Source organism: Ciona robusta, chromosome 1 (assembly GCF_009617815.1).
Source record: "Ciona robusta chromosome 1, ASM961781v2".
Classification (NCBI taxonomy): domain Eukaryota; kingdom Metazoa; phylum Chordata; class Ascidiacea; order Phlebobranchia; family Cionidae; genus Ciona; species Ciona robusta.
The window spans coordinates 4,643,839-4,668,334 of record NC_143235.1 but is presented as its reverse complement, the minus strand read 5'-3'; the positions used below and the strand labels follow the sequence as shown (position 1 = coordinate 4,668,334).

Genomic DNA, 24,496 nt, shown 5'->3' with positions numbered 1-24,496 from the left:
GATAACGTCAATGTTTCAAAGGCTCAGAAAAAGAAGAAATTGGTAAGACGACTCGTTGACATGGAAATCACGCAAAACATTGCGAAAGCCGCAGTTCAGTCAGTGAGAAACTTAGATTTAGATGAATGTTATTTATGGGCGCTTGAAAATGAATTTGAAGATGATTCGGTTCTTGATTTAGCTCGACAATTTGATGAGGAAGTTGGTAAGATGAAATTGTTTATGTAAATTCACTGTGCTTGTGCAGCATGCTTTTAGTTTAATATCTAACACAGGAGTCCCATACCTTTTTTACAAAGTGGTCTCCTTAAAAAATTAAAAAAAAATCAATGACACTCCTATTTTTTTTAACCTTTTAATTTAAGTTTATTTTTGAAACAACAGGAAATTAAAGACCATTTCATAAAGATTTGGACAAAATGTACTAGTGTTTTTTAAGTTTTTTAAAAATTATTTTGGGATTTTAACATGTTCTCTTCATGATAGGGTTTGAAACAAATGGAAATCGCATCAATGTCGTTCAAAGTGTTGTGAATGATCGGTCAACTTTATCACTTGAAGAAGTTATTCAGAGAATCCAAGAAGATTTAGATCAAACAGAAAATGAAGACAACGTTGGGACAACAGTAAAAACTGTGTGTGAACGTTACCTTAGTGGAACAGCGGTAATAAAACAACAACAAAAATAATACGCTTTTTATTTATCACAAATTTGACTTACAGGTGACATCCATGAACAACTGCATGAGTGTGGAACACATGGGAAAATTTCTTTCAATGTTGAGTGAAACTACACAACAAGCATCTATACTTGATCGTGTTCTACCCGAACATTTAAACGTTGGACAACCAAACCTTCTCATTTGTCCGTCAGCTGAAATGTGGAGAACCCTTCTTTCTATATATACTTACTCTCCACTGTTGGCTCTTCCTTCATCAAATGAAGTTCTCATTTGCTCTGACTCCACCACAGCAGAGGAAGTGGAACTCTTGCTCAGGAGAGCAATCCAAGATTCTGGTTTTAACAGTAAGTATAGAAATTTGAAAAATAAATGTGAAAAGCAATATTGTTTAAAAATTAAAAAATAAACCTATTACAGACTTAATGCTGCTAGAGTGAATGATAAATTTCTACAAACCTATTTTTATCATACATGTCCTGGCGATATAGTTTTTTTACCTTACATGCCCGGCGATATAGTTTTTTTACCTTACATGCCCGGCGATATAGTTTTTTTACCTTACATGCCCGGCGATATATGTTTTTTACCTTACATGCCCCGGCGATATATGTTTTTTACCTTACATGCCCCAGCGATATATGTTTTTTACCTTACATGCCCCGGCGATATAGGCCACCTAAGTTTCAGAATAACTTTACCAAACTTATAAACATTAGTTCAACATGTATTTCAGATCAACTAAAACTGTGAAATATGCAAACATTACTAAAAAATCTGTCTAAAAAAAATCTGTACGGAATTTGTAACCATTACCAAAAAATCTGTCTAAGCAATTTCATTTAATAACTTAAAAAACTTATCACTGGCTGAATGCACCCAGACACTTATAAACATTAAATTCAACATTTATTTCAGATCAACTGATTTACTGCTTGGGATGTGCTGATCAATTAACCTTCAACGTATCTCAAGAAACTGAACGCTTGTTCCAGATGTTGGTTCAACAACCTGATAGAAACCAACAATACAGACTTGTGATTCTGACAAGCACCCTGCAACATTACATAACTTCATGTTTTGATGAGGTATGTCTTGTAACAGAAACATAAATTAGAGCTTACTAAGTTTTTTTCTACCATAGAATTAAGTGGACAACAGTTTTTTGTAGTTTTCACTAGTTTTGAATTTATTTTTGTGGTTTTCACCTGTTTTGAATGTTTTTTGTTCTACCACAGTCAACAGAATCAAGTGGACAATAGTTTTTTTGTAGTTTTCACTTGTTTTGAATTAATTTTTGTAGTGTTTTTGTGGGTTTTAATATTTATTTTTGTAGTTTTTACTTGTTTTGAATTAATTTTTGTAGTGTTTTTGTGGGTTTTAATATTTTTTTTACCGTAAAATTAAGTGGACAACAGTTTTTTGTAGTTTTCATTTGTTTTAAAGAATTTTTTACCACAGAATCAAGTGGACAACAGTTTTTTGTAGTTTTCACTTGTTTTGAATAAACTTTCTTTTTCTACCACAGAATCAAGTGGAATCAAAGTTTCCATCTCTTCCAATCAAGATTGAGGAATATGTGAAGAAACATTTGGTCGTTGGGAATGAAGTTGAAACTGCTTCAACTGTTGATACAGATCACAGCTCTGTTAGAGTTGTGTTTGCTGAGCAGGCAGGAATGGGTGTGTATTTCAAGTAGACCACGTTCAGTGTGTTATAATTGCAAATTTGCCAAAATTCTACACTTTAAGATTTCCTATGCAGAATAGAATGAATTTACAAACTTGTTCAAGTGGTTTTAAAGGTTTATTTAACTCTGAATATTTCTATTCAACAAACATTTGCTATTCTTAAATTTTATTATTCTATTCTGCTAGAATTGGGTCATGTGGTGTCACCATGTAACCCTGGATTTAGATCAGAATCGGCCCAATACCACAAAAGTTTTATAAATTATTTCTAAGGTAAATCTTTGTACGTGGCTCGCCGTCGATCTGACCTGGAAAAGAACTTTCACGGCGAGGTTTACTGGAACTCAACCACAATTCGATTCCTTGAAAAATCTGTCAACATTGATGATGTGGTAATGTCTTTGTTGGAATCAGAGGAAGAAGTTTGCAACAAGGAACCTCACTTTGTTCACATTGACATCACACCTTCGGTATGTCTATAAAATATCACAAAAACTTTTGTTAAAAATCAACATTATATGTGGCAAAGTGGTCTGTCACTAACCCAGAGGTAATTGGTTCTAGGCTAGTCGCTGCTGCCATTGTGGGCGTATGTGTCCTTGGGCAAGGCACTTAACGGCAATTGCTCCAACCAAGTGGTCACTAATGGGTTGCCCAAATTATAAGTTAAAAAAAATAATCACATACAAAGTAACATACTTGGTAACTCGTAAGCTGGCACAAGGTATATTATACAAAACATCCGTGTTATAAAGACTGTTGTTTTTTTGCCATGTGAGGATAAAGTAAGTTACCTTCATTCATTCACCATTGGTACATCTATAAATTGTCACAAATACTTTTATTAAAAGTTTATGTTATATTAAGCTTTTTTATATTACCGATGCTAGTTGCTGTTAACAGAGATTCTGTAGCCATGGGTTGTAGAATATTCCGTAAAATTCTACTTCAGGTTCAAAGCGGTGTTCAAAAGTTCCTGTTTGATTTGATTATTCTCGGCAAAATCACAAGCAGTCTTGGAAGAGTATGGCGTCATCACCCACAACATTTCTATGTTATAGAATACACTATACCACGTGCCAGGGTAAGTTTTTTACAAGTAGATTTACTTTAGTGACATCTTTAAATTTATAGGGCATATTTTTTTGTGATTTAACATTCTCTTTGTTTCACATTTAAGTTTGTTTTATAAACAGATTTACTCTTGTGACATCTTTAAAGCTAGTGGACATATTTTATTTTGTGTGTGTTTTAACACTTATTTAGTTTTACATTTGCATATTTGGTAACTCGTAAGCTGGTACGAGGTGTATGAAACAGAACATCTGTGTAATAACGACTGTTGTTTTCCAGCCCAGCGGGGATAAAGTTACATTCTTTCATTGTTTTATTTAACACTCTTTTAAGTTTGTCTAAATCATAATAACATTTTAGGGTTCAATTTCTTACGCCAACATTCTTCGTCTACTACCCTCTGTAACTTGCTTAACCCCAATGGAAGTCAAAGGTCATCTAGAAAACAAAACAGAACAAAGAGAGCTGGAAAACCTTGTCATGATTGACAACGAGCTTCTTATGAGCCCCACCTACCAACGACCTTACCAATATTTGTACAAATATTCGCACCAAGAAGATTTAGACAACTTCGTTTACCGTCAACCAAAGAACAATCCTCTAGAGTTTCTTGAAACTCTGTTGAAGTTTTGCAGCATTGAGGAGCCGTCATGGCTTGAACTAAGCCATTTCTGTCGCTTCTTAAACACTCAGCTAAATGATTGTGAAAAATCGGATTTCTGCATTGCTGAAGCTGTTGGGCCAACTCTCAACTTTGATGCTGGTTTGGCAGGGTTTAAAAAGTTTGTGGTTCGCTTTATGATCAGGATGTCCCAGGATTTTGCCACACCTTCATTATCAGACAAACATCAAGTCGGAAATCAAGAAAATGATTTGTTGGAGCTTCACCAACTTAGAAGAAGATGGGAAAACAATCTACATCCATACATGTTCTTTAATGATGACAGATTCTCAATGTCATTTGTTCATTTTAACATCAACAACAGAGGTGATTTGTGTCATCCTGTAACATATGAAACTATTCAAGCAGGTATCATGACTAACTTGCTCTTCCGTGGATTGCGCATACAAGGAGTCAACCTCAGCCAGAATTTTGACCTGGTATCCCGTGAAGACAAACTTGCAACATTATGCAATGTTTTTGGGGTGAAAAAAGTAATTGATCCAGACCCAACATACGAACTGACCACTGACAATGTTCTGAAGATGCTGGCAATACATATGAGATTCAGATGTGGAATTCCTGTGGTTATCATGGGGGAGACAGGATGTGGGAAGACAAGGATGGTTGAATTCATGAGCAAATTGAAGTCTGGGGAAGTGAGCAAAGAAAGAAAGGTGAAGAACATGGTGGTTGTGAAAGTTCATGGTGGGGTCACAGTGGGAATTATCCAAGAGAAAGTTAGAGAAGCTATTACCCTGGCACAAAAGAATAAAGAAGAAGGGAATCTTGAAACTGTTCTCTTTCTTGATGAAGCTAACACAACGGAAGCTATTTATGCAATCAAAGAAGTTGTTTGTGATGGAACAGTACATGGAAAGTCATTTGTAGACACAGGGTTAAAGATTGTTGCAGCATGTAATCCCTATAAAAAGCACTCTGATGAAATGATTGCAGCCATGGAAAAGTCAGGTCTTGGATTTCATGTCAAATCACAAGACACTGCAGAAACATTTGCGGGAATACCTTTGCGTCACTTGGTTTATAGAGTCACATCATTGCCACCAAGTATGCTACCACTTGTGTGGGACTTTGGACAACTCAATGCAGAAACTGAAGAGATTTACATCAACCAAATGGTGATTAAGTTACAGAATGATGTGGAAAATATGGAGTTGAAAGATCTGAGTGAAAACATGTTAGCGATCATTACTAAAGCTCTTACCAGATCTCAATCCTATATGAGAGAACAAACAGATGTTTGCAGTTTTGTAAGCCTCCGTGATGTAGAGAGAACCATCAAAAGTTATAAATGGTTTTACCAACAACTTCAAACTCTAAGTCCTTTAATTGATGAGGAAAAGAAGAAACTTTACAAAAGAGCCAATCCACTTCCCAATGAGTTGCGCGCATTAGTTCTTGCCCTAGGCATGTGCTACCACACCACATTACCTGAGAGACAGGAGTATCGAGAAGCAGTAACTCAATCCATTTCTCAAGCAGGAGGTAAAATTAATGCTCCAACCATGCTTCAAGAAATTGTTGCCTGCCAGAATGTCTTCATTAACGAGATAGAGCTGGAAAAGGATATCGCTCGCAATGAAGCTCTTAGAGAAAATGTCTTCATGATTATTACTTGTGCTGAAATGAGAATCCCTTTGTTTCTTGTAGGCAAACCTGGCAGTTCTAAATCGCTTGCAAAAACAACAGTGGCGGACGCAATGCAAGGTGGAAATTCAAAGAATCCATTTTTTCAGAAGCTTAAACAAATTCAACTTTTCTCCTTTCAGTGCAGTACTGTATCTGATGCTGTAGGGATAGAAAAGTTATTCAATCAGTGTGTTCAGCTGCAGAAGAACCAAGATCTGGACCGATATGTAGCAGTTGTTGTCTTGGATGAAATAGGTCTTGCAGAAGACTCCCCGAAAATGCCCCTGAAAGTTTTACATCCCTTGTTGGAGGTTGGATCAACAGAAACGGTTGGATTGGAAGTCCCACCGCACAATCAAGTTGGTTTCGTCGGAATCTCAAACTGGGCACTTGATCCTGCCAAGATGAACAGAGGAATATTTGTTACAAGAGGAAACCCATCCAATGACGATCTTTTCAAAACTGCAGAAGCAATTTTTAAATCAGACAAAGAGAAAATGGGGGAAGTGAACAAAAATGTCAAAGCTCTGACTACCGCTTATCTGGAAATTTATAAAGAGCAAAAGAAAGAGTTTTTTGGGCTTCGAGATTATTACAGTTTATTGAAGATGATGTTTGCTATTCTGTCTGATAAAGAAAGGTTATCGTTCAAAGATATTGGACGACTGGTAATCAGGAACTTTAGTGGCAGTGAGCAATCTACCTGGGAGGTATTTGAAAAACACCTTTCCCAGCTGTATGAAAGAACGTACAAGCCAACAATTTCTGTAGAAGCTTTAATACAAGAGAATCTCAATCAAGATAATGAAAGTCGATTTTTGCTGCTTCTGACCAAACAATATTCTGCAGTAAGTTTGTTAAGTCGAGTAATGGGAGATGTGAAAGATTTTCAAGTAATCTTCGGTTCAAGCTTCCCCAGGGATCATGATTACACTGAAGTGTGTAGAAATATCAACAGAATCAAAGTGTGCATGGAATCAGGAAGAGCAGTGGTTTTACTCAATCTTAGAGATCTGTATGAATCTCTCTATGACGCACTTAACCAGCACTATGTTACCTTTGCAGATCAGCGCTATATAGATCTTGGTCTTGGAGGTCACAGAGTCAAGTGCAGAGTTGCGAAAGGATTTAAATTACTGGTAATTGAGGAGCAAGATATTGTTTACAATGAGTTTCCAATTCCTTTGATCAATCGGCTGGAAAAACATGTATTTGACATGCAAAGCATTCTTAATATAGAGCAGCAGGAATTGGTTAATGAGCTACTTCAATGGGTTGCGGAATTTTCCAGAATATCACTACCAATCTACCCAAGAAAGTCTTTCACTGAACCGGATGCATTTATCGGTTATCATCATAATACAATCGCAACTGTTGTTCTTAATATGGAAGATGGTGAACACCTGCGTGAAAACATTCTTTTGCTTGAACAAGTGAAAAAGGCATTGCTTCAATCCGCTTCTATGGATGCAATTTATCGACTTCCTAAGTCAAAATCAAAGCGAGATAGTGGTGCACTCTACAAAATATATGCGGAAGAACAACAGCATGATAACTTATCTGCCATGCTGCAAAATGAAATCCAAAACAAAGCTGTTGATTCAATATCTGTGTTTGAAGTGTCTTCTTTTTCACAGGTACTCAATGAACAAGACAGACTGAGACTGGAAAGTCATCTACAGTTGCCACAAAATCGCATCATGTTGCTCACATTACAACAGTTCCAAACAGAAAGGGAATATTCCGGAAGATTGGATGAATTCTTTAAATTCGCATCAACAGGTGATGCCAACCAAGAAGACAGTGTTTTTATTTTGCTAGTCCAATGTCCACAGGTGCAGCAACACAGCAACCTCATCGCTTGTGCCAAGTATTGCGCAATGAACAAAGTGAAAGAAATAAAAGAACAAATGCTTGAAGTAAAATCATCCATTATCATTGCTTTCCTCTTCACTCTTGAACGACAAACTGGAATTGCTGGGACGAACAAGTCATACACAAGTTTCCACAGTCGTGATTGTCAGTCAGTGTATGTGGATGAACTGAGACCAGGAAGAGACTTTATTGCATCAGCTTCAAAATTCTGGGAACTTGGTGTCTTGGAAGTTTTGCAAATCAGTGCGGAGATTATGAATCAAAATCTGGATCAGTCAATCACCCTGTATGATGGACCTGCACTTGATTTATATCAACTTTTAAAGGAGAGCATACCACAAGCCATTGCAAAACTGCAAAACAAGGAAGCATCTGTGACCAGAAATCGTGTTAAAATCTTGATGGAGCTTTTGTTTGGAAACAAACTGGTTACAGAAGGTTTTCAAAAAATTGTCATGACACACATCTTTTATTTGATGCAAAAAAGAAATGATAAATTGGAGCATGATGATTGGGCGATCCAAGAAGCATGTTCTCCTCAAGCATTGCAGGAAGGAGGAACTTTCAGGAAAACTTTGTGGCTTAAACTGAAAAGCTTGGTTGCAGTTGCCATGGCAAAGGTTATCAGCGTTACAGATGTTGACAACAACTTGGACTCAATTTGTAACGACCAGCAAGATGAAGGATTTTTGGACTTATGGCTTGAAATATTTCAGAGTCAGTTCATACAGAAGAGTCTTTCTTGGCCAGAGCATTTAAGCAATGTAAATTTGGTTATTTGTTGCCAGAAGGGATTTGCTTGCAAATTTCCCTTTAGCAGACAAATCATCAATGAACTGCTTCAACAATGGAAGATGGTTAACCAACTTGCAGTAGATGATGTTGACAAAATTGACCGTTTCTTTCAGAAAGTTTCCGGTTCTCCACTCAAGCCAATACTTGCGAAAGTAACAGAACATGACGCAATTAATAACATTAAACTATTCACAAGCGATCTGGTTCACATTCTTTATAAAATGACAGCTTCAGAGAAAGAATATGCAGCTGTGACAGAATGTATGCTTGCCCTGTTGCTTGCAAAACGAAATGCTGCACAACATCATCAAAATGTACTGCTTGAAATGTTCATGTCATTTGTACATTCAATGGAAGAGTTGAAACAACTATCAGATATTCTTGAAGTTCAACCTCAAGTTATAGATGATGTTGAACGTTGGACAGAAGATCAATCTGAGCAACAAACTGTTGTTGTTCACATATCAGCATTTCAATCACTTGTTACTGCTCTTGAAAATGGTGCTCCGAAAATTGACAAAGGTGATTTTTGTAAGGAATGGAAGGAAAAGGTATCCAAGACAAAACATGTTGCTAATAAAATTCTTGTTAGTCCATTAATGCAAACAAGACATGAATTAAAGGAAAGTTGGAGAAGAATTGTTTTTGTTGAAATGTTTTTGGATCAACTTATCCCAAGTGCAACATTACCTGAAACTGCTCAAAGATATTTGGCAACATTGGCCCCTTTAGCAAGAAGGCTTTGGACTGGTGCAACTAAAATTAAGGACCTCACCGACAATCGATTCTTGAACATTTTAACAAAAACCTTGCAAGGCTGTGCACAGGATATTAATTTGAAATTGCTTTGTTCCTGGGAAAAGTTACAATGCAAGGTTTGCAGGTCGGATAAATTATCAGAACCTGTAAAACTTCCCTGCAAACATTTAGTTTGCATGAAATGTGTTCCAGTGGAAAGTCCAGAGAGAAGTTGCCCAATTTGTCGAAAAAAGATTTCTGAAAACCTGGAACTGAAACCGATTGAGCTGCAAAATGATCAAAAGAAAGAACTCAAGCAGTTTGAGGTTGCTTGCCAAAGCTTCTTCTTAGACTACTTGTCCACACTTTGCTTTCCTAACCCGGAGTTATCAAACCAAGATGAATTCAATCAACCACCTGATGAGAAGATCACCATGGCTTTGGAAAAGTTGGTTATATGTGACAAAACCACTCACGATATATCTCCTATTCGCAAAAGCTTAGACCCGAGTCCAACTGCACGATCATTCATCTTGCAGTTGCTCTTGCGGTGTAATCCAGTCTCAGTTCAGAATCAGCTTGATCGTCATTTCACGAGCATGACAAGTGTCTTGGATAAGAAAATGATCATGGATATTTACACTCAGTGTATACAAGATATGCAGCAAAGTCGCGCCACCATGGAGAACCCAGCAGAGGAGATAAGTGCCACATACGCAGCTGAAATGTTTGATGAATGCAAAGAACTATGCAAGTATGCCAACAACTTCAAGCAAGTGCAGCACCTGAATCTTTGTGCAAAATTGAAGTTTATTTCAAGGGTGGTTGTGAATTGTGTCTATCATTTGCAAAGTAAGACGGATAAGTCCAAAAAATTCAAGGAATATCGAGATATGGTTACTTTTGTTGGAGCTGTATGTGCAAACTGTCAACACACAAAGTTCCTTGTCATGAAACAGTATATTATCAAAACATTATGTCGACGATATGGAATGGATGCATTTAATATCCTCATTGAAAATGATGGTTACAGAAAGTCACTGGTTCCACAGAATCTACTACCAGCACAAGATGCTGTAGAAGAAAATTTGTATCTTCAATCCGATCTCCTGGTGTTGACTGGAGATATTTATATTCGAACAAAGGCTCTGTTTTTGGACATAGCACAAGAAGAAGACTTACCAAATCTTTTCAAAAAGATCATTCATGAAATTCAACAAGCTCCTGACAGTATTTTCCAGATTATGCTGGCTTTGGCTGTATGGACTGCACATGGCAGTGCACCACACCAACTGAGAAAAGCTTCTTATCAATACATTACAGGTCGACTGCAGTCGCATTTGGCTGGTAAAGCAAGCCAATATTTCTTGTCAAATTTGGCCCAACAAAAATATGAGTTTCAAATCAAAGAGCTTTCACCACAAATGGCATACAAAGTCACTGAGCTGGTTAATCTTATTGGAGCTGTTGTTTTGAGTAACAATGTTGGAGTTTTGGAGAATTTGGCAGACCTCGTTAACAAGCCAGAAAACTATACTGATCTTTTCTTACCAACCATGCCAGCATCCAACTTTTTCGAAGTTCGAGATGTATTAAAATTGGAGAGAGCTCACAACACTTCCCCCAAAGCCTATCTCTGTCCAGAAGGTCATGTTTATTTTATCGGTGAATGCACTAACCCTGTCCAAGAGGGCAAATGTCCTGAGTGTGGAAATAAAATTGGTGGTCAGAAGTATGGCTTGTTACACGCTGGTAACACAGCTGGTGAATTGACTGAAGCGTCACAAGCTGGGTATTTGCTTAAAGATGCAGCACAGTGTCAACTACCCACTCAAGAAAGAAAGCTGACCAAACTTTCTGTATGCGCTTTACGAGCTTGTCTTCATTCATGCATGTTGCTTGCAAATAAGGAGAAGGACACAATACAAAGGTTAGTTGTGAAATATAACTTTTTCAAAACAATATTTACATGAATTTTTACTCTTTTTCAGAATGGTGAAAGTAAAAAGTAAAGAAGAAGCGCAACATTTCCTTGTTCAACATGTTTATAATGATATGCGTAATCTTGCTACTTGTCTTGGAAGAAGCATTGATGATGCTTTTATAATGATGCATCAGATTGTGCACAAATTTAGAACATACAATGTAAGTTTTTTACCTAATTGTTTCTGGACTTAAAAATATTCAATTTTTATTTATCTTAAGTTTTCAATATAAAATGCACACTTTTGTTTCTATTAGAAGTTTAACTTAATTAAAATAAATGGCGTGTCTGTCTGCTAAGTGTAGCGACCACGTTTATTATCTTCCAACTAAACGTAAATATGTTTTTACCTGTAAGCGAGTTTTAACAACTGTTGTTTTGTTGCTATATCCTGTCTTTTTGTTTAAAATATTTCTAAATCTACGCTACTGTAATCAAAGAGACAAATAAAAGTTCTTCTTATTTTTATTAAAAAGTAAATTTTGAGTTAAAAAGTAAATTTTGAACTAATTTAACAAGTACTGATGAGTAATGGTTCATCACTTATCAGGCTGGGAACCAGATCTTGTCACTACGAAGCATGGCTGCACGAACACAGTGGGAGGAAGCATTCCAACGACAATTCTTCTCACTTGCTTTTCAAAATACAGATGCGTTGATTAATGCAGCTCAAGCTGTGATTGTGCAAGTTGGGGATTTTGCACAAAGGCCTCTGGAAAAGTAAGTAACTTTGTCCATTTTTTTCTATTTGATTTCATTTACCTTTCTGTAAAAATGTCATTACTTTTTCAGCTTACTTCCTTTGAAAATGTCTTTCCTTTTTAATTTTACTTCCTCTCAAAATGTCTTTCTCTAAAATTGTCCTTGTTTACGAGCAGAATTGTTTTCGAATTGAATCTGAACGGTGATCTTGAAGATGGGGTGATTCCCTGGAACAGCCCAAGTTTATGGAATTACCGAATCCATGCTGACATGCTGAATGTTCGACAGAAGTTAGAAGCTGTGGATGAAACTGTTGGTGGTGAGTTAACGCAACCACTTTGATGACTATACTGATGGTGTGTGGTAGTATTGTTTAAGCTGTTCTGCCATACTTTGGCTCACACCTTGCAATTTGTCTATTTGGGCATAAATTTTATAGAAAATTGAGAGTAACTATACGTGATTATCTGAAAGTAAGCGCAGTTTCCTAATATTGTGTTTTCATTAGTCTTTATTTAAGTTTTAAACCCTTGTTAAAAATGAATTAATCTTTATGTATGTTCTAAAGTTTAAATTTAAACCCTTGTTAAAGTAATTTTAATATCAGGTGAAGGATCTATCTTGAAAGTTTTGCTCAATGTTGAACATCTTGACTTGCTTCGATTCCTTTGTGACATATTGAAGGTTCAAGACATGTTTATTTCCAGGTACAACTTAATTGTTACATATTTGCTATTTCGAATTCGCATCTTTCGAATATATTGTCCGGCACGGTAGCTGCCTCTAACCCAGAGGTAATGGGTTCAAGGCTCTTTGCCGCTACCATTGTGGGCGTATGTGTCAAGACACTTAACGGCAATTGCTCCAACCCAAACTACCATTGTGGGCGTATTGGGCAAGACACTTAACGGCAATTGCTCCAACCCAATGGTCACTAATGGGTTGTCCAAATTAACAGCCGTACATAAAAAAATGTAACATACATGGTAACTCGTAAGCTGGCATGAGGTGTATGAAACAGAACACCTTTGTAAAACGACTGTTATTTTCCAACCATGTGGGGATAAAGTAAGTTACACTCATTCATTCAATCATCTTATGTTCTCCCAATATAAAGATATCGCCAGAAAGTTGATTTGGGTGACACAGAGAAATTAACTTTGCAAGATTTTATCGAAGACAATGAGAGTTATATTGAAGATCAAATTGAACAATACATTTCAATTTGGAACAAGGTACAATCTACTAATGGAAGAATGATTTATTTCAAACAAAATATTATAAAATAATTAATTAATATGGAACATTTTTTTATTGAAACAAAACATTTTAAATTAATCTCTAATATCATAAATTAATGTGAAAGAATTTTTTTTCAATCAAAAAATTATAAATTAATGTGAAAGATTTTTTGTTCAAAGAAAGTTTGTAAAATAAATGATATATTATAGTGTTAAAGTTTTTTTGTTGAAACAAAACAATATAAATTAACCTATGGCGACTTTACTAAAGTGTGTTCTGTATTCTTTTTTCACAGCTACGAAAAGATTTAGAGAAAGTAGATCGGTTTAAGATGCCAAAGTCGTTCTTTGAATCTGACATGAATATGGATAGCCCAATATCAATGTGTTTACCAAGTAAACATGGAAGAGGAGGATGTGCTCTTCTTTTGGTGGAATACTTCATTACGATGCAAAACACATTGCTCTTGAACTGCAGAGATCTAATCACACCAACACCCAGGTGAAACATGGCTGATCAAATTCAGAAAGTATCATATGTATTTGTAAATTATTTTATTAAAACGAAAGTGTACAAATACTTAGTGGACCAAATTTAGTTTGTTACGTTATTTGTTGGTGTTTGAGGTATAGGGGTTAAGGGTTACGGTTTTTACTGGCATAAAACAGTGTTATTTGTTAGGGGTCAGTGGTTGGGAGTTAAATGTTAAGGGTAAGGGCTTGGGAGTAAAGGTTTTCACTGGTATAAAACAATGCGGAAAACAAGATAACCTGCTGTAACGTACCTAGTATATCGCTATTGTGACGTAATATATTACATTTGTTATCTAACAAATCGCTATTTTGACAGAATATATCATATTTGACATTATATATCACTGTTGTGACGTAACATATCGCTTTTTGATTTGATGCAGTTTTCCTGTGGTTGATGTTCGTATGAACATGGAGAATGATTTGATTTGTATCGTGGAATCTCATGACCTGATGCCTCTTGTTATCGCAAACTCCCAGTATGAGTACAGCAAAGATGAGAGCGGCACTAAGCATAACATCGCATACAATTTTGGTTCATTAGAAAAGAAGGTAAAAAAAAGTAATCACCCACAAAGTAACATACTTGGTAACTCCTAAGCTGGCACGAGGTGTATGAAACAGTACACCCATGTTATAATGAATGCCATTTTCCGGCAACACGAAGGTAAAATAAGTTACATTCATTGAGTTAAATTAAAAACAATTTTAGGTAATTTAATTGTTAATCTATAATTTTTTTGCCAGGTGAAAGAGAAGTTTATTTTAAGAAAGAGTTTACTCAAGATTGAGGTGAGTTAAGTTAAGAAATTTGTTAAACTAGTCGTAGTAAATATATATGTTTTAGCAACTGTTGTTTTGTCGCTAATCCTGTCTTTATGTTTAAAATATTTTAAATCTTCACTACCGTAATTGAAGAGATAAATCAAGGTATTATTATATTATTATATCTTATAAAAAAGGTAGCAGACAGAAGCAACATGTATAAAACAATATTAATGAATCTCTTTTTTAACTTTCAGACAATACCACAGATGGTATATCCACAGGATGTGGGCTTGAAAAATGAAGTGGAAAAAGTGAATGAAAAAACAACTCAGGTTAGCTGTTTTTATAAGTGATGACTTCTGAGTGAAGTTGCTCAAATTAAGATTCACATTTTCTACAATATTACTGGGTTTACTTAACTATTCTGTCTTTAAGAATAGACATATTTATAAACAAGTTGTATTGTTAATATGTTAACAGTAGACAACAGACCTATTTAGTCAGGTTGTGTTCTCTTTAGCTTTAAAATTTATTTGAATGAATGTAACTTGCTTTATCCTCGCGTGGCCGGAAAACTATAGTATTTAACTATTTATAACACAATTTTTCTATTTCATACACCACCTGCCAGCTTACGAGTTACCATGTATGTTACTTTCTGGGTGATTATTTTGAGAATTAAGTGAGAGTTTCCTTGGACAAGGTGCTTTAATTGATAAACCAAAGCTTGCCCAACACAATGACCATTGTAAAGAGAATTAAATACATGTTAAATTTGGTACTTGTTAAATATAATGTACAGGCACAATGACAATGTTATACATAACAACACTTTTGTTTTCTTACTTAGATAAATCATGTTCTGTTGTTGCTGATTGAATTTTTATTAAATTTTATTTTTATTTAATAGGTACCTCTGCCACAAAGATTAATTCAGGATCTCGACACTAATGTGGAAAATGCTAGAACAGCAGATATTTGTGAAGCTGTTCGAACCATCACACTTGCAATCAGTTTCATAGCAAAGGTGCAGTGCGTTTTATTTATTTTGATTAACATGGCTTTTGACTTTAGACACCTATTTTAACTTTGTAATGCGTAAATCAACTTACTAAGGGGCATTAGTAGGTATAACATTATAAAGCGTGCTGACAAAAATCTAAATGTTCAAAAAACTTCAGAAAGTTGCTCCTATAGTTATAGTTAGGTGGAAGAGTTCATTATACAAAAGTCAAATTGTAAATCTTTCTGAACTATTTGTTTTAGCTTGGAGGAGAAGCTGAACAAGCAATATGTGATTATGTGGAGAAGGACATCCTGCTTTCTCCTGAAGAAACTGCATTGATTCCACGTACTGCACAGATATGTCACACCATAGCTCTTTATGAAAGGTTGTCATGGCATCGTTCTGTTAGATTTGTTCTGAACGGTGACAACCCCTTTGAAAAAACTATCGGCAGTGGTAAGATGTTTTGTTGTTTTGTTGTTTTGTTGTTTTGTTGTTTTGTTGTTTTGTTGTTTCGTTGTTTCGTTGTTTCGTTGTTTCGTTGTTTCGTTGTTTTGTTGTTTTGTTGTTTCGTTGTTTCGTTGTTTCGATGTTTCATTGTTTCGTTGTTTTGTTGGTTTTGTTGTTTTGTTGACTGACATTTCTGTGCCAAATAGATATTTTTTCAATACTGTGAATTTAAAGAATTGTATTTGTATTCTGGCCTTGAAAACATTTATTGGTAAAGCGTGTAGTTCAACTGTGATAAAGTGCCATTAATATATAATATTTTCAAATTATTGTGTAGGGTAGTTTAGTATTAAAAATTATCGCTTAATTTTAAACTTTCAGAATCCATGAAAGACATTGAAGATGAGATATTACTTAATGAATTGGAAAGAAGTTTAATCAACATGAATATTGCTCGATTTCAAATTGAACTTAACTCTCTATTGATGTGTGGACCAGATATGACTCCAGACTGGGGGTAATACATCAAGTTTTACCATTGATCATATTAATACATTTAAATATAGTGACAAAAATACAGTTGTTAAAACATCCTTACATTTAAACTATTATGAGGTCTACCAGCTTTTGTTTAGAATAAAACAAAACCTATTTTAACAAAATCTATCACATAATTATTGTGTCTGATGTCTAGATGTATGTTTTTTAATCATCATTAATAAAAGTTTGACAAACGGTATGACCTAAAAATACTTTCCGTAACCATCAAAATTTATCATTTTAATAAACTTTCGTATTAAGTATGGTGAATATGTTATTTTGATTTAACATAACTTTGTACATTTGTAAAAACAAAATACACTCACAGGCTTGGTGATACACTGAAGCCATACCTGGAAGGAAAGTATGATGATGTAGATGTAAGTTGGTGTGATCATATTCCAGCTGATATCATGTGTGAGCACTCTGCTCATGTATTCAGGATCACAGTGAGGATGTAAATACAATGACAATGATTTTTATTCCATGATTCTTTACTATGCTTTTTATGATGTTTTGTGAATAATTTCTTCAATGTTCCATTCTGTGTCGATTGTGATTTAAACATTTTGCTATTTCGGGATAACTTTAAAATAATGAATCCAAATATTTCTGTAAAAGTTCAATAATGTTTCTTATGCACTCTGGTAGTATTTTAAATGCATAATTATTTGCCTTGAATGTTTGTATAAATAAACGTAGAACAAAAACTTGGGATATGATTAATAAAAGAAGGAGCAGAACTTTGATGCTTAAACTCTTCAAGTAAGTATAATTTCATACTCCAGGGCCACGGGACGATAAACAAGTTACATTCATTCATGCATACAATCAAAGAGATGGTTTTAATCTCTTTGCATACAATAGTCATTGCAAAATTTAATCACTTTGGTTGGACGCTGTTAAATACAAACTTAACCAAGAAAACTGCTTGCCGCATTAAAATATGGCCAACAGGTTGTATGCTTTTCGTACGTACGTACGTACTCATCAATTTTCTAAACGTATTTTTGTGCCTATTGTTTAGAGCTCTCTTCTTTACTAAAATATATGTCCCTGGGAAAGACCCTGATTCGAAGCTAATAAATCATCACTTGAAGGCGCAATCTTATTACTTATGAACTGTCTCCGTTAATAGGTCGTGGCCAAAATTGTCATCACGCAAACGAACTAGACAGATGTGTCACTGTTGCATCATGACCAGTTGTTACCTATTTATTTCTTATCTGCTAAGTTGTTCAAGCGCCAGACAGTTTAAAATCAAGCAGTGAACTAGGTAGAATCTGTAATAACTGTATCTGTATGTATAGGCTATAGTAGAACTATTTTTCCGCAGTCGTTATGTTGAAAACGAATTATATTTTCGTTGTATGATGAATATGATTATAGGCTATTTGTATGCTTATTTTTTTCCAATTAAATATAAATATGTTTTTTACTGTAAACATAAAAAAACTGTTGTTTTAACGCTATATCCTGTTTTTCTGTTTGAAATATTTTAAAATATTCGCTATAGTAATCGAAGAGATATATAAAGTTATTATAATATTATATGCCAATATTAAATTACATAATATTAAACAATTAGCCACATTATTTTAGATGTTGCATTATCTTGTGCAATGGATAACCTGTGCAATCCATTTTTTACTAAGTTTTGTTGATTATTATCTTTCCGGGGTGGTTCTCTTCCTTAACCACCATGTTCCAGGTAACTATATCAATATATTTCGGTATATCATATAGTGCAATGTATTTTAACATGTTGACATAGAAGGAATAGTCAAAAAAATAAAACTATTTGTTTATAGCTACCATGGTTTACAGGATTTTTATGAAAAAAAAGGTAAAAAACAAAATCATACGTGCTGAGCCATAATAATAGGCTGATGAGATTTTGTTTACAAACTTCCTTTTTTTATAATTTTCCCCACAGCTTATTTAATAAATAATGAACCTAATCTGTATCAACATAATATGATGTTTTTGGAGAGTTTACAAAATTTGTATCCCGATTTTTGTGTAACAATATAATCTATGTTAAAATCTAGACATTTTAAAGAGAAAAATAACAATCTAATTGTTGCAAAACTTTAAACTGTGGCAAAAAATACCTCTGTTATTTTGTAAAATTTCAGGTGCTTAAATAAGTCTGCGGTTTTTGTTTAATGAATATATATATATATTTAATATTTGTTTTTTTTACAGGTTGGAGATTGTATCTTTTCTCTCCATTTGTCATAACTTTCTTCATTCTTCCTATGCTGCTGGTTGTGTATCTTTATCTCAGTGCACTTCTTTTATTTGTTTACCATCGAAGACATTCAATAATTGATGCTTTTCATCATCGGGACTTATGGGAGGGCTATCGAAGAACTATGGCCGCTTTCTGGGGTGGACATGGCTGGATATGGCATGGTAAAAAAATATATATTGTAGAGTGGGGGAGGATAGGACACCTTTTCATTCTTTTTTTTGTCCCATTTAGAAGTAAACGAAAAACATTCAAGGAATTATGAAACCGTATCCTCACCACTCCCATAGGCCGTTGATAGCCTAATTGTTTAAAACACGATCAGGATATTTGGATATTGTGTGCTAAAGGTGTCCTGTCTTCCCCTACGGTATTACAATATATGCATTCCTTTAAGCCTTTGCTTAGCATATAAGCACAATACAGTTTGATATAATCTTTATATAATGAAAAGTTAGTCATAACATTTTAACCATACTACACTGTTATAATTTTAATATTGTGTATGGGTGAATATTGCAAGGCTATAGTGGGAATTCCGAAACAGTAAAGAATAGCGACAAGGGTAAATAGCAGGGTTGTGTGTTTAAAAAAGCTATTTTTAGGTTTTTACTAGTTTTTAAAAAACTGTTTTCTGTGTTTGGTTAATTTGAATTGAAATAGAGGAAAATATTTTTTTAGTCGTGTTCTAAAGTGAATAATAATGATAGAACGTTATAAACGCCCCCTTTTACACAGTCAGGTTTACCATGGCTAATTTTTAACCAATTATTTACCCCTGTTGCAGGTTATGAGGTGGTGGGAATGCAAAATATCCCTGACACGGGGCCAGCCCTGATTATTTATTATCACGGTGCTTTTCCAATCGATATATATTATCTTGTGGCTCATATTTACATGGAGAAAGGAAGGGTTATGAGAAACGTTATGGATAATTTTGCATTTAAAATACCAGGTTTGAAAATATAGATTTTTTTAGTTTTATATTTTGTTTTGGTCATAGTTACTTTGTTATGGATAACTTTGCATTTAAAATGTCCGGCGCCAGGGCAAAGTGGTTACGCACCTGCCTCTAATCTATGGGTACTGGGTTCTAGGCTCGTTGCTGCTACCATTGTGGGCGTATGTGTCCTTGGGCAAGACACTTAACGCAAATTGCTTCAACCCAGTGGTCACTAGTGGGTTTTTTAAAATTATAAGCCATACATAAAAAAAATGAAAAACCCCAACAAAGTAACATACATGGTAACTCGTAAGCAGCAGCGAGGTGTATGAAACAGAACGCTCATATTATAACGACTATCTTTTAAGGCCACGCGAGGATAAAAGCAGTTACATACATTTATTCATTCAAAATACTGGGTTAAAAAATATTAAATTTTTTATCTTTATAGTTTTGTTTATCATTACTTTGTTTATTTACTATTAGTTGGAAAATAAAATGAATTTTTGTCTTAACTTTGTCAAAAAAAAAATTGTTTTTATTTAAAGGTAAGTATAAGTTTATTGAAAACAAGTTTACCCAAAATAGGTTAAAGCTACCATTCTACTATACTTGAGCTTGAATGATGTTTGATAATCTATGCTATAGCTTGTTTGCCTTGTGAATATATATTGAATATAGTTGGGTGGGGAAAGATGGGACACTTTTGCATTTCATTTTCTTGTCCCATTTGATAGTAAACAAATAACATTCAAATAATTATAAAACCGTATCCTAAAAACTCTGGTAATTGTTTAAAACACGATCAGGACATTTAGAAAATATGCGCCAAAGTTGTTTCGCCTTCCCCCATAATTCTATATCCTGTAACTTGCCATTTAAAAAAATTGGATGTTATATGTATAATTTCAGGTTTAGCTTCACTCTTCCGATTCTGGGGTTCATTTCCTGGTCCGCGTAGCAAAGTAGTTGACCATCTTAATGAAGGAGAAGTCGTATCCATTGCCCCAGGTGGTGTAAGAGAAGCTTTATTCAGTGAAAATTATTCCTTGGTCTGGCAATCAAGGCAAGGGTTTGCCAAAGCAGCAATTGATGCAAAAGTGGTAGGTATCAAATTCAAAAGGCACTGGAATTGCTACTGGTATTATTTAAAGCACTATTGTGGTGATGGTTATATTATGACTTGTGTACTGTTTGTTTCCCTTCATTGTTCGTTTGATTGATCAGCCATAGGTTTACCATTGTTTGTTTATTTGAATATTATTGATCAAAAATTAACAGAAATGTATTGCTTCAGCTGTTAAAACAGTTAAGAAAATTAATTTAGTACCACCAGTAAAAAAAACTTTTATTTAACTTTCACTTTGCCTCATATTTACTTTTGCTGTGTTTCATTTTAGGGTATAAAATAATCTAGATATGAGAAATATATTGTAGTAAACTATGTGTAAAATTTTTTAATACTTTTTAGTAACAGCAAAAAGAAAGCCTATTATTTAACTTCCACTTTCGCCTTTGTATATTTATTAAAGCTGCACTTTATTGGGGTATAATATAAGTAGACATGGAAAAACCTATTGTAGTAAACTATGTGTAATAGTTTTTAATACTTTTCTTCTTTAACAGCCAATCATACCTGTGTTCACGGAGAACTGTAGACAAGCATTCGATTTTATAGGAACTGGAAAAAGTGAGAATATTAATCATAATACTATATGTCAGTGGTTCTCAACCGCCGTTCCACGTCAACTTTCCTGCCTGACCGCCAAATATATTACAATTTTATATCTCAATTGCAAAATGCAGATGTTGAATTCTTGTCTATTGATTAAAGAAACAAAACATTACACTTACTGATTTAGGAGTTGGCTAGTTCCGTAATTTGCAGCACCGTAATGTATAAAGTTCATGGTCTACTTTGGACGTAATTACATTTTGGGTTGAATTTTAAAGGTCTATCGGTTTGTAAAATTTGTTTCAAAATTTCACGGTCGGCAAGCTGAAAAGGTTGAAAAACACTGCTGTATGTTATTGTTATACACGCATGTGTTACTAACATTATCTACTTATCATGCAGCTAAAGTATGCTGGAATTAATTGACAATCACTTGTTAATGGTGCGGTTAGGACATCAGGTTTAAGCTGATTACATGGTTTCAAGTCTATAGTTTCTTTAATGTTTTATCTCTGTAATTTTTCTTGAATGGTAATAAGTAGGTTTATATTTAGAAATTCTCTGCCATGAAATTATCATTATGCATTTTCTCATGTTTTGTGTAATTGTGTTATTTATAGAAAACATGAAAACACCAAACATGTATTATATCGTAAATCTCACATCTGCTGTTTTTGAATCAGGCTTAGATTGATTAATTATTATCTAAATTATTGGGTGATTAAATCGAATAAAGACTGTCGTAAACCATTTAGGAGACTATTCAAAGTAGGTCTCTGGTTTTATTCCAATTAACTTAGGTAAGCTGTAACACATTTAAGTAATAGTAAATATAACATAGTTAACGATATACAAAACACAACATACTCCGACCATGCGCTGCTTAGAATGAAAGGTCAGACGAGACGAATGAAAGACGGATGACGTAGAAAGAAGGCGCAGAGATATAGAAATAATATAATAACACCACAATCTCCCCTAATAATAAACACGACAAAGCAAATATTTTTCCCACAGAAATTTTCCGGATGTTATATGAACGCACAAGATGGCCGCTTATGCCTATGTATGGTGGGTTCCCTGTGAAGATGCGAACATATATTGGGGCACCGATACCTTACGACCCCACTCTCACACCTTATGAACTTGTGTCCAAGGTTTGTAATCATTTTTTTTTGCTCAAACTCAGTGGTTACTTATGGGGTGTCCAAATTGTCAGCCATAAAGACAAAAATTAGGAAAAAAACTATTACCCACAAAAAAATATGTTAATTTGCAATCTAATTTTAGTTCATTCTATCTTTGTGTTCATGAATCATTGCACGACATATGATGACGTTTCATTTTTTGTACTGTAGGTGCGCAAGGTCTTGGAACATATGATACGAACGCACCAGACACCAAACAAAAGTGTAGTGATGGCAATAATTGATCGATTTCGACAGAAGCATAATTATAATTCAGCCATGTTTAATAACCAAAAAAACGCAAATGAGTCATCAAATGCGCTGCATAATGGAATGAAGTTAAGTGACTCAAACACACCCACGTTCATAGAAAACCATGGAGACAGCTCTCATAGCACACACTGCTGTAGAATAGACAATAAATCATTGTAAACTCGCTTGTTTACATCAGTAGAGGGCAACGAGCTGCATGTATGTGGTACATGGACAACAAGCTGCATGTAGCTGTATTTCTTCATCACGTTCGTACAATTTCCTCAACACGTCCAGTTTAATTGAAGCACAATAACCGTTTTTTTCCAAGAAAGCATCGTGTATTTTTTACAAACGCGCCATCGTTGATCACTGTGAGTCCATTGTTATTTATTTTCGCTATTTATTGAAACACAATCTTTCGAATGATACGGTATTGTTATTAAATTTGTGTTTATGTTTGAAAGTAATCAGTGGTGACGTGTGGTTAACCACGCGCCTCCTTCCTGTTATTTGTATTGAAAGGTACGTATCCATCTGTTACTGCTAATTACATATTATGTAAACACCAAGGTGATCCTAGAATACAGATATTCTAGCGACCATTTTCGATACCTTCTACTGGTACCACTAACCTAAAATTTGGACACTGTACTAACTAGACCCCGGCGGTACCGATTCTAAAATGAAAAATTTAAAATTCGAAAAAATATTAATTATGAATATTAATATTCGTCATAAAAACATATTTATAGAATTTTCTCCCGATCCAGCTTCGAATATGTTATAGCGCTAAGTGATACCTAAAATATGAAACATTATTTTCTTTAAAAAAGTGCGGGGATAGATGTTAAATATAAAAAAGTATGATCATAACTTGAATCATATAAACATTATATTTTCAATTTTTTTGCGAAAATATAACTTACGCATATATCTATGTAGGTCACTAGCATGTTATCCCGAACGAAAAAAAAATTAATTTCAACTTTTTTTTATAACTGAATATTAATATTCGTCATAAAAACATATTTATAGAATTTTCTCCCGATCCAGCTTCGAATATGTTATAGCGCTACGTAATACCTAAAAAATGAAACATCATTTTCTTCAAAAAAGTGCGGGGAAGGGTTCAGAATACAAACAAGTATGAGGGTCATAACCCGAATCATACAAATATTAAATTTTAAAATACTTCGGCGAAAATATAACTTACGCATACATCTATGTAGGTCACTCACATGTTATCCCCATCGAAAAAAAAATTAATTTCAATTTTTTTTTATAACTGAATATTAATATTCGTCATAAAAATATATTTATAGAATTTTCTCCCGATCCAGCTTCGAATATGTTATAGCGCTACGTAATACCTAAAAAATTAAACATCATTTTCTTTAAAAAAATGCGGGGAAGGGTTCAGAATACAAACAAGTATGGTCATAACTTGAATCATATAAATATTAAATTTTTGTTTTTTTTTCGCGAAAATATAACTTACGCATACATCTATGTAGGTCACTAGCATGTTATCCCCATCGAAAAAATAATTAATTTAATTTTTTTTTTAATTTGAATATTAATATTCGTCATAAAAATATATTTATGGAATTTTCTCTCGATCCAGCTTTAAATATGTTATAGCGCCACGAAATACCTAAAAAATGAAATATCGTTTTCTTCAAAAAAGTGCGGGGATAGATGTTAAATATTGTAAAGAGTACTAATTACTCGAATTTCGGTATACCTGGAAATATATCAAGAATTTTAATTTATTTGTTTCAATTAATACAAAA

General features: G+C 34.3%; 2 protein-coding genes across 7 annotated transcripts in view; both read left to right on the top strand.

Annotated features, from left to right (window-relative positions):
- The window catches only part of LOC149741676 (E3 ubiquitin-protein ligase rnf213-alpha-like), a 40,026-nt gene extending 22,927 nt beyond the window's left edge, over window positions 1-17,099 (top strand). For all 6 annotated transcript variants that reach the window (XM_089887817.1, XM_089887802.1, XM_089887810.1 and 3 more), the window contains 21 exons: window positions 2-205; window positions 487-665; window positions 724-1,027; window positions 1,599-1,768; window positions 2,209-2,362; window positions 2,645-2,841; window positions 3,324-3,455; window positions 3,806-11,094; window positions 11,156-11,309; window positions 11,699-11,868; window positions 12,027-12,169; window positions 12,458-12,557; window positions 12,968-13,085; window positions 13,388-13,593; window positions 14,009-14,177; window positions 14,373-14,417; window positions 14,648-14,725; window positions 15,304-15,420; window positions 15,660-15,855; window positions 16,231-16,366; window positions 16,718-17,099. In XM_089887817.1, the coding sequence (XP_089743943.1) occupies window positions 2-205; window positions 487-665; window positions 724-1,027; window positions 1,599-1,768; window positions 2,209-2,362; window positions 2,645-2,841; window positions 3,324-3,455; window positions 3,806-11,094; window positions 11,156-11,309; window positions 11,699-11,868; window positions 12,027-12,169; window positions 12,458-12,557; window positions 12,968-13,085; window positions 13,388-13,593; window positions 14,009-14,177; window positions 14,373-14,417; window positions 14,648-14,725; window positions 15,304-15,420; window positions 15,660-15,855; window positions 16,231-16,366; window positions 16,718-16,850 (10,394 nt within the window). In that variant the 3' untranslated portion in view covers window positions 16,851-17,099. The remainder of the gene's footprint in view (window position 1; window positions 206-486; window positions 666-723; window positions 1,028-1,598; window positions 1,769-2,208; window positions 2,363-2,644; window positions 2,842-3,323; window positions 3,456-3,805; window positions 11,095-11,155; window positions 11,310-11,698; window positions 11,869-12,026; window positions 12,170-12,457; window positions 12,558-12,967; window positions 13,086-13,387; window positions 13,594-14,008; window positions 14,178-14,372; window positions 14,418-14,647; window positions 14,726-15,303; window positions 15,421-15,659; window positions 15,856-16,230; window positions 16,367-16,717) is intronic.
- An 844-nt stretch (window positions 17,100-17,943) lies between these two features.
- On the top strand, window positions 17,944-23,170 carry LOC149741675 (DGAT1/2-independent enzyme synthesizing storage lipids-like). The gene is made up of 7 exons (XM_089887890.1): window positions 17,944-18,100; window positions 18,598-18,807; window positions 19,431-19,598; window positions 20,499-20,689; window positions 21,213-21,276; window positions 22,279-22,418; window positions 22,620-23,170. The coding sequence occupies exons 1-7, from the start codon at window positions 17,992-17,994 to the stop codon at window positions 22,878-22,880; spliced, it is 1,143 nt and encodes a 380-aa protein (XP_089744016.1). The 5' UTR covers window positions 17,944-17,991; the 3' UTR covers window positions 22,881-23,170.
- The last annotated feature ends 1,326 nt before the right edge of the window (window positions 23,171-24,496 follow it).

Bases quoted from the DNA above. Each gene is read 5' to 3' on its own strand.
- LOC149741675 (XM_089887890.1), top strand. From the start codon at position 17,992: ATGTTGCATTATCTTGTGCAATGGATAACCTGTGCAATCCATTTTTTA. The intron at 18,101-18,597 runs GTAACTATATCA...TTTTTTTTACAG, and splicing joins CCTTAACCACCATGTTCCAG to GTTGGAGATTGTATCTTTTC. The intron at 18,808-19,430 runs GTAAAAAAATAT...CCCCTGTTGCAG, and splicing joins ACATGGCTGGATATGGCATG to GTTATGAGGTGGTGGGAATG.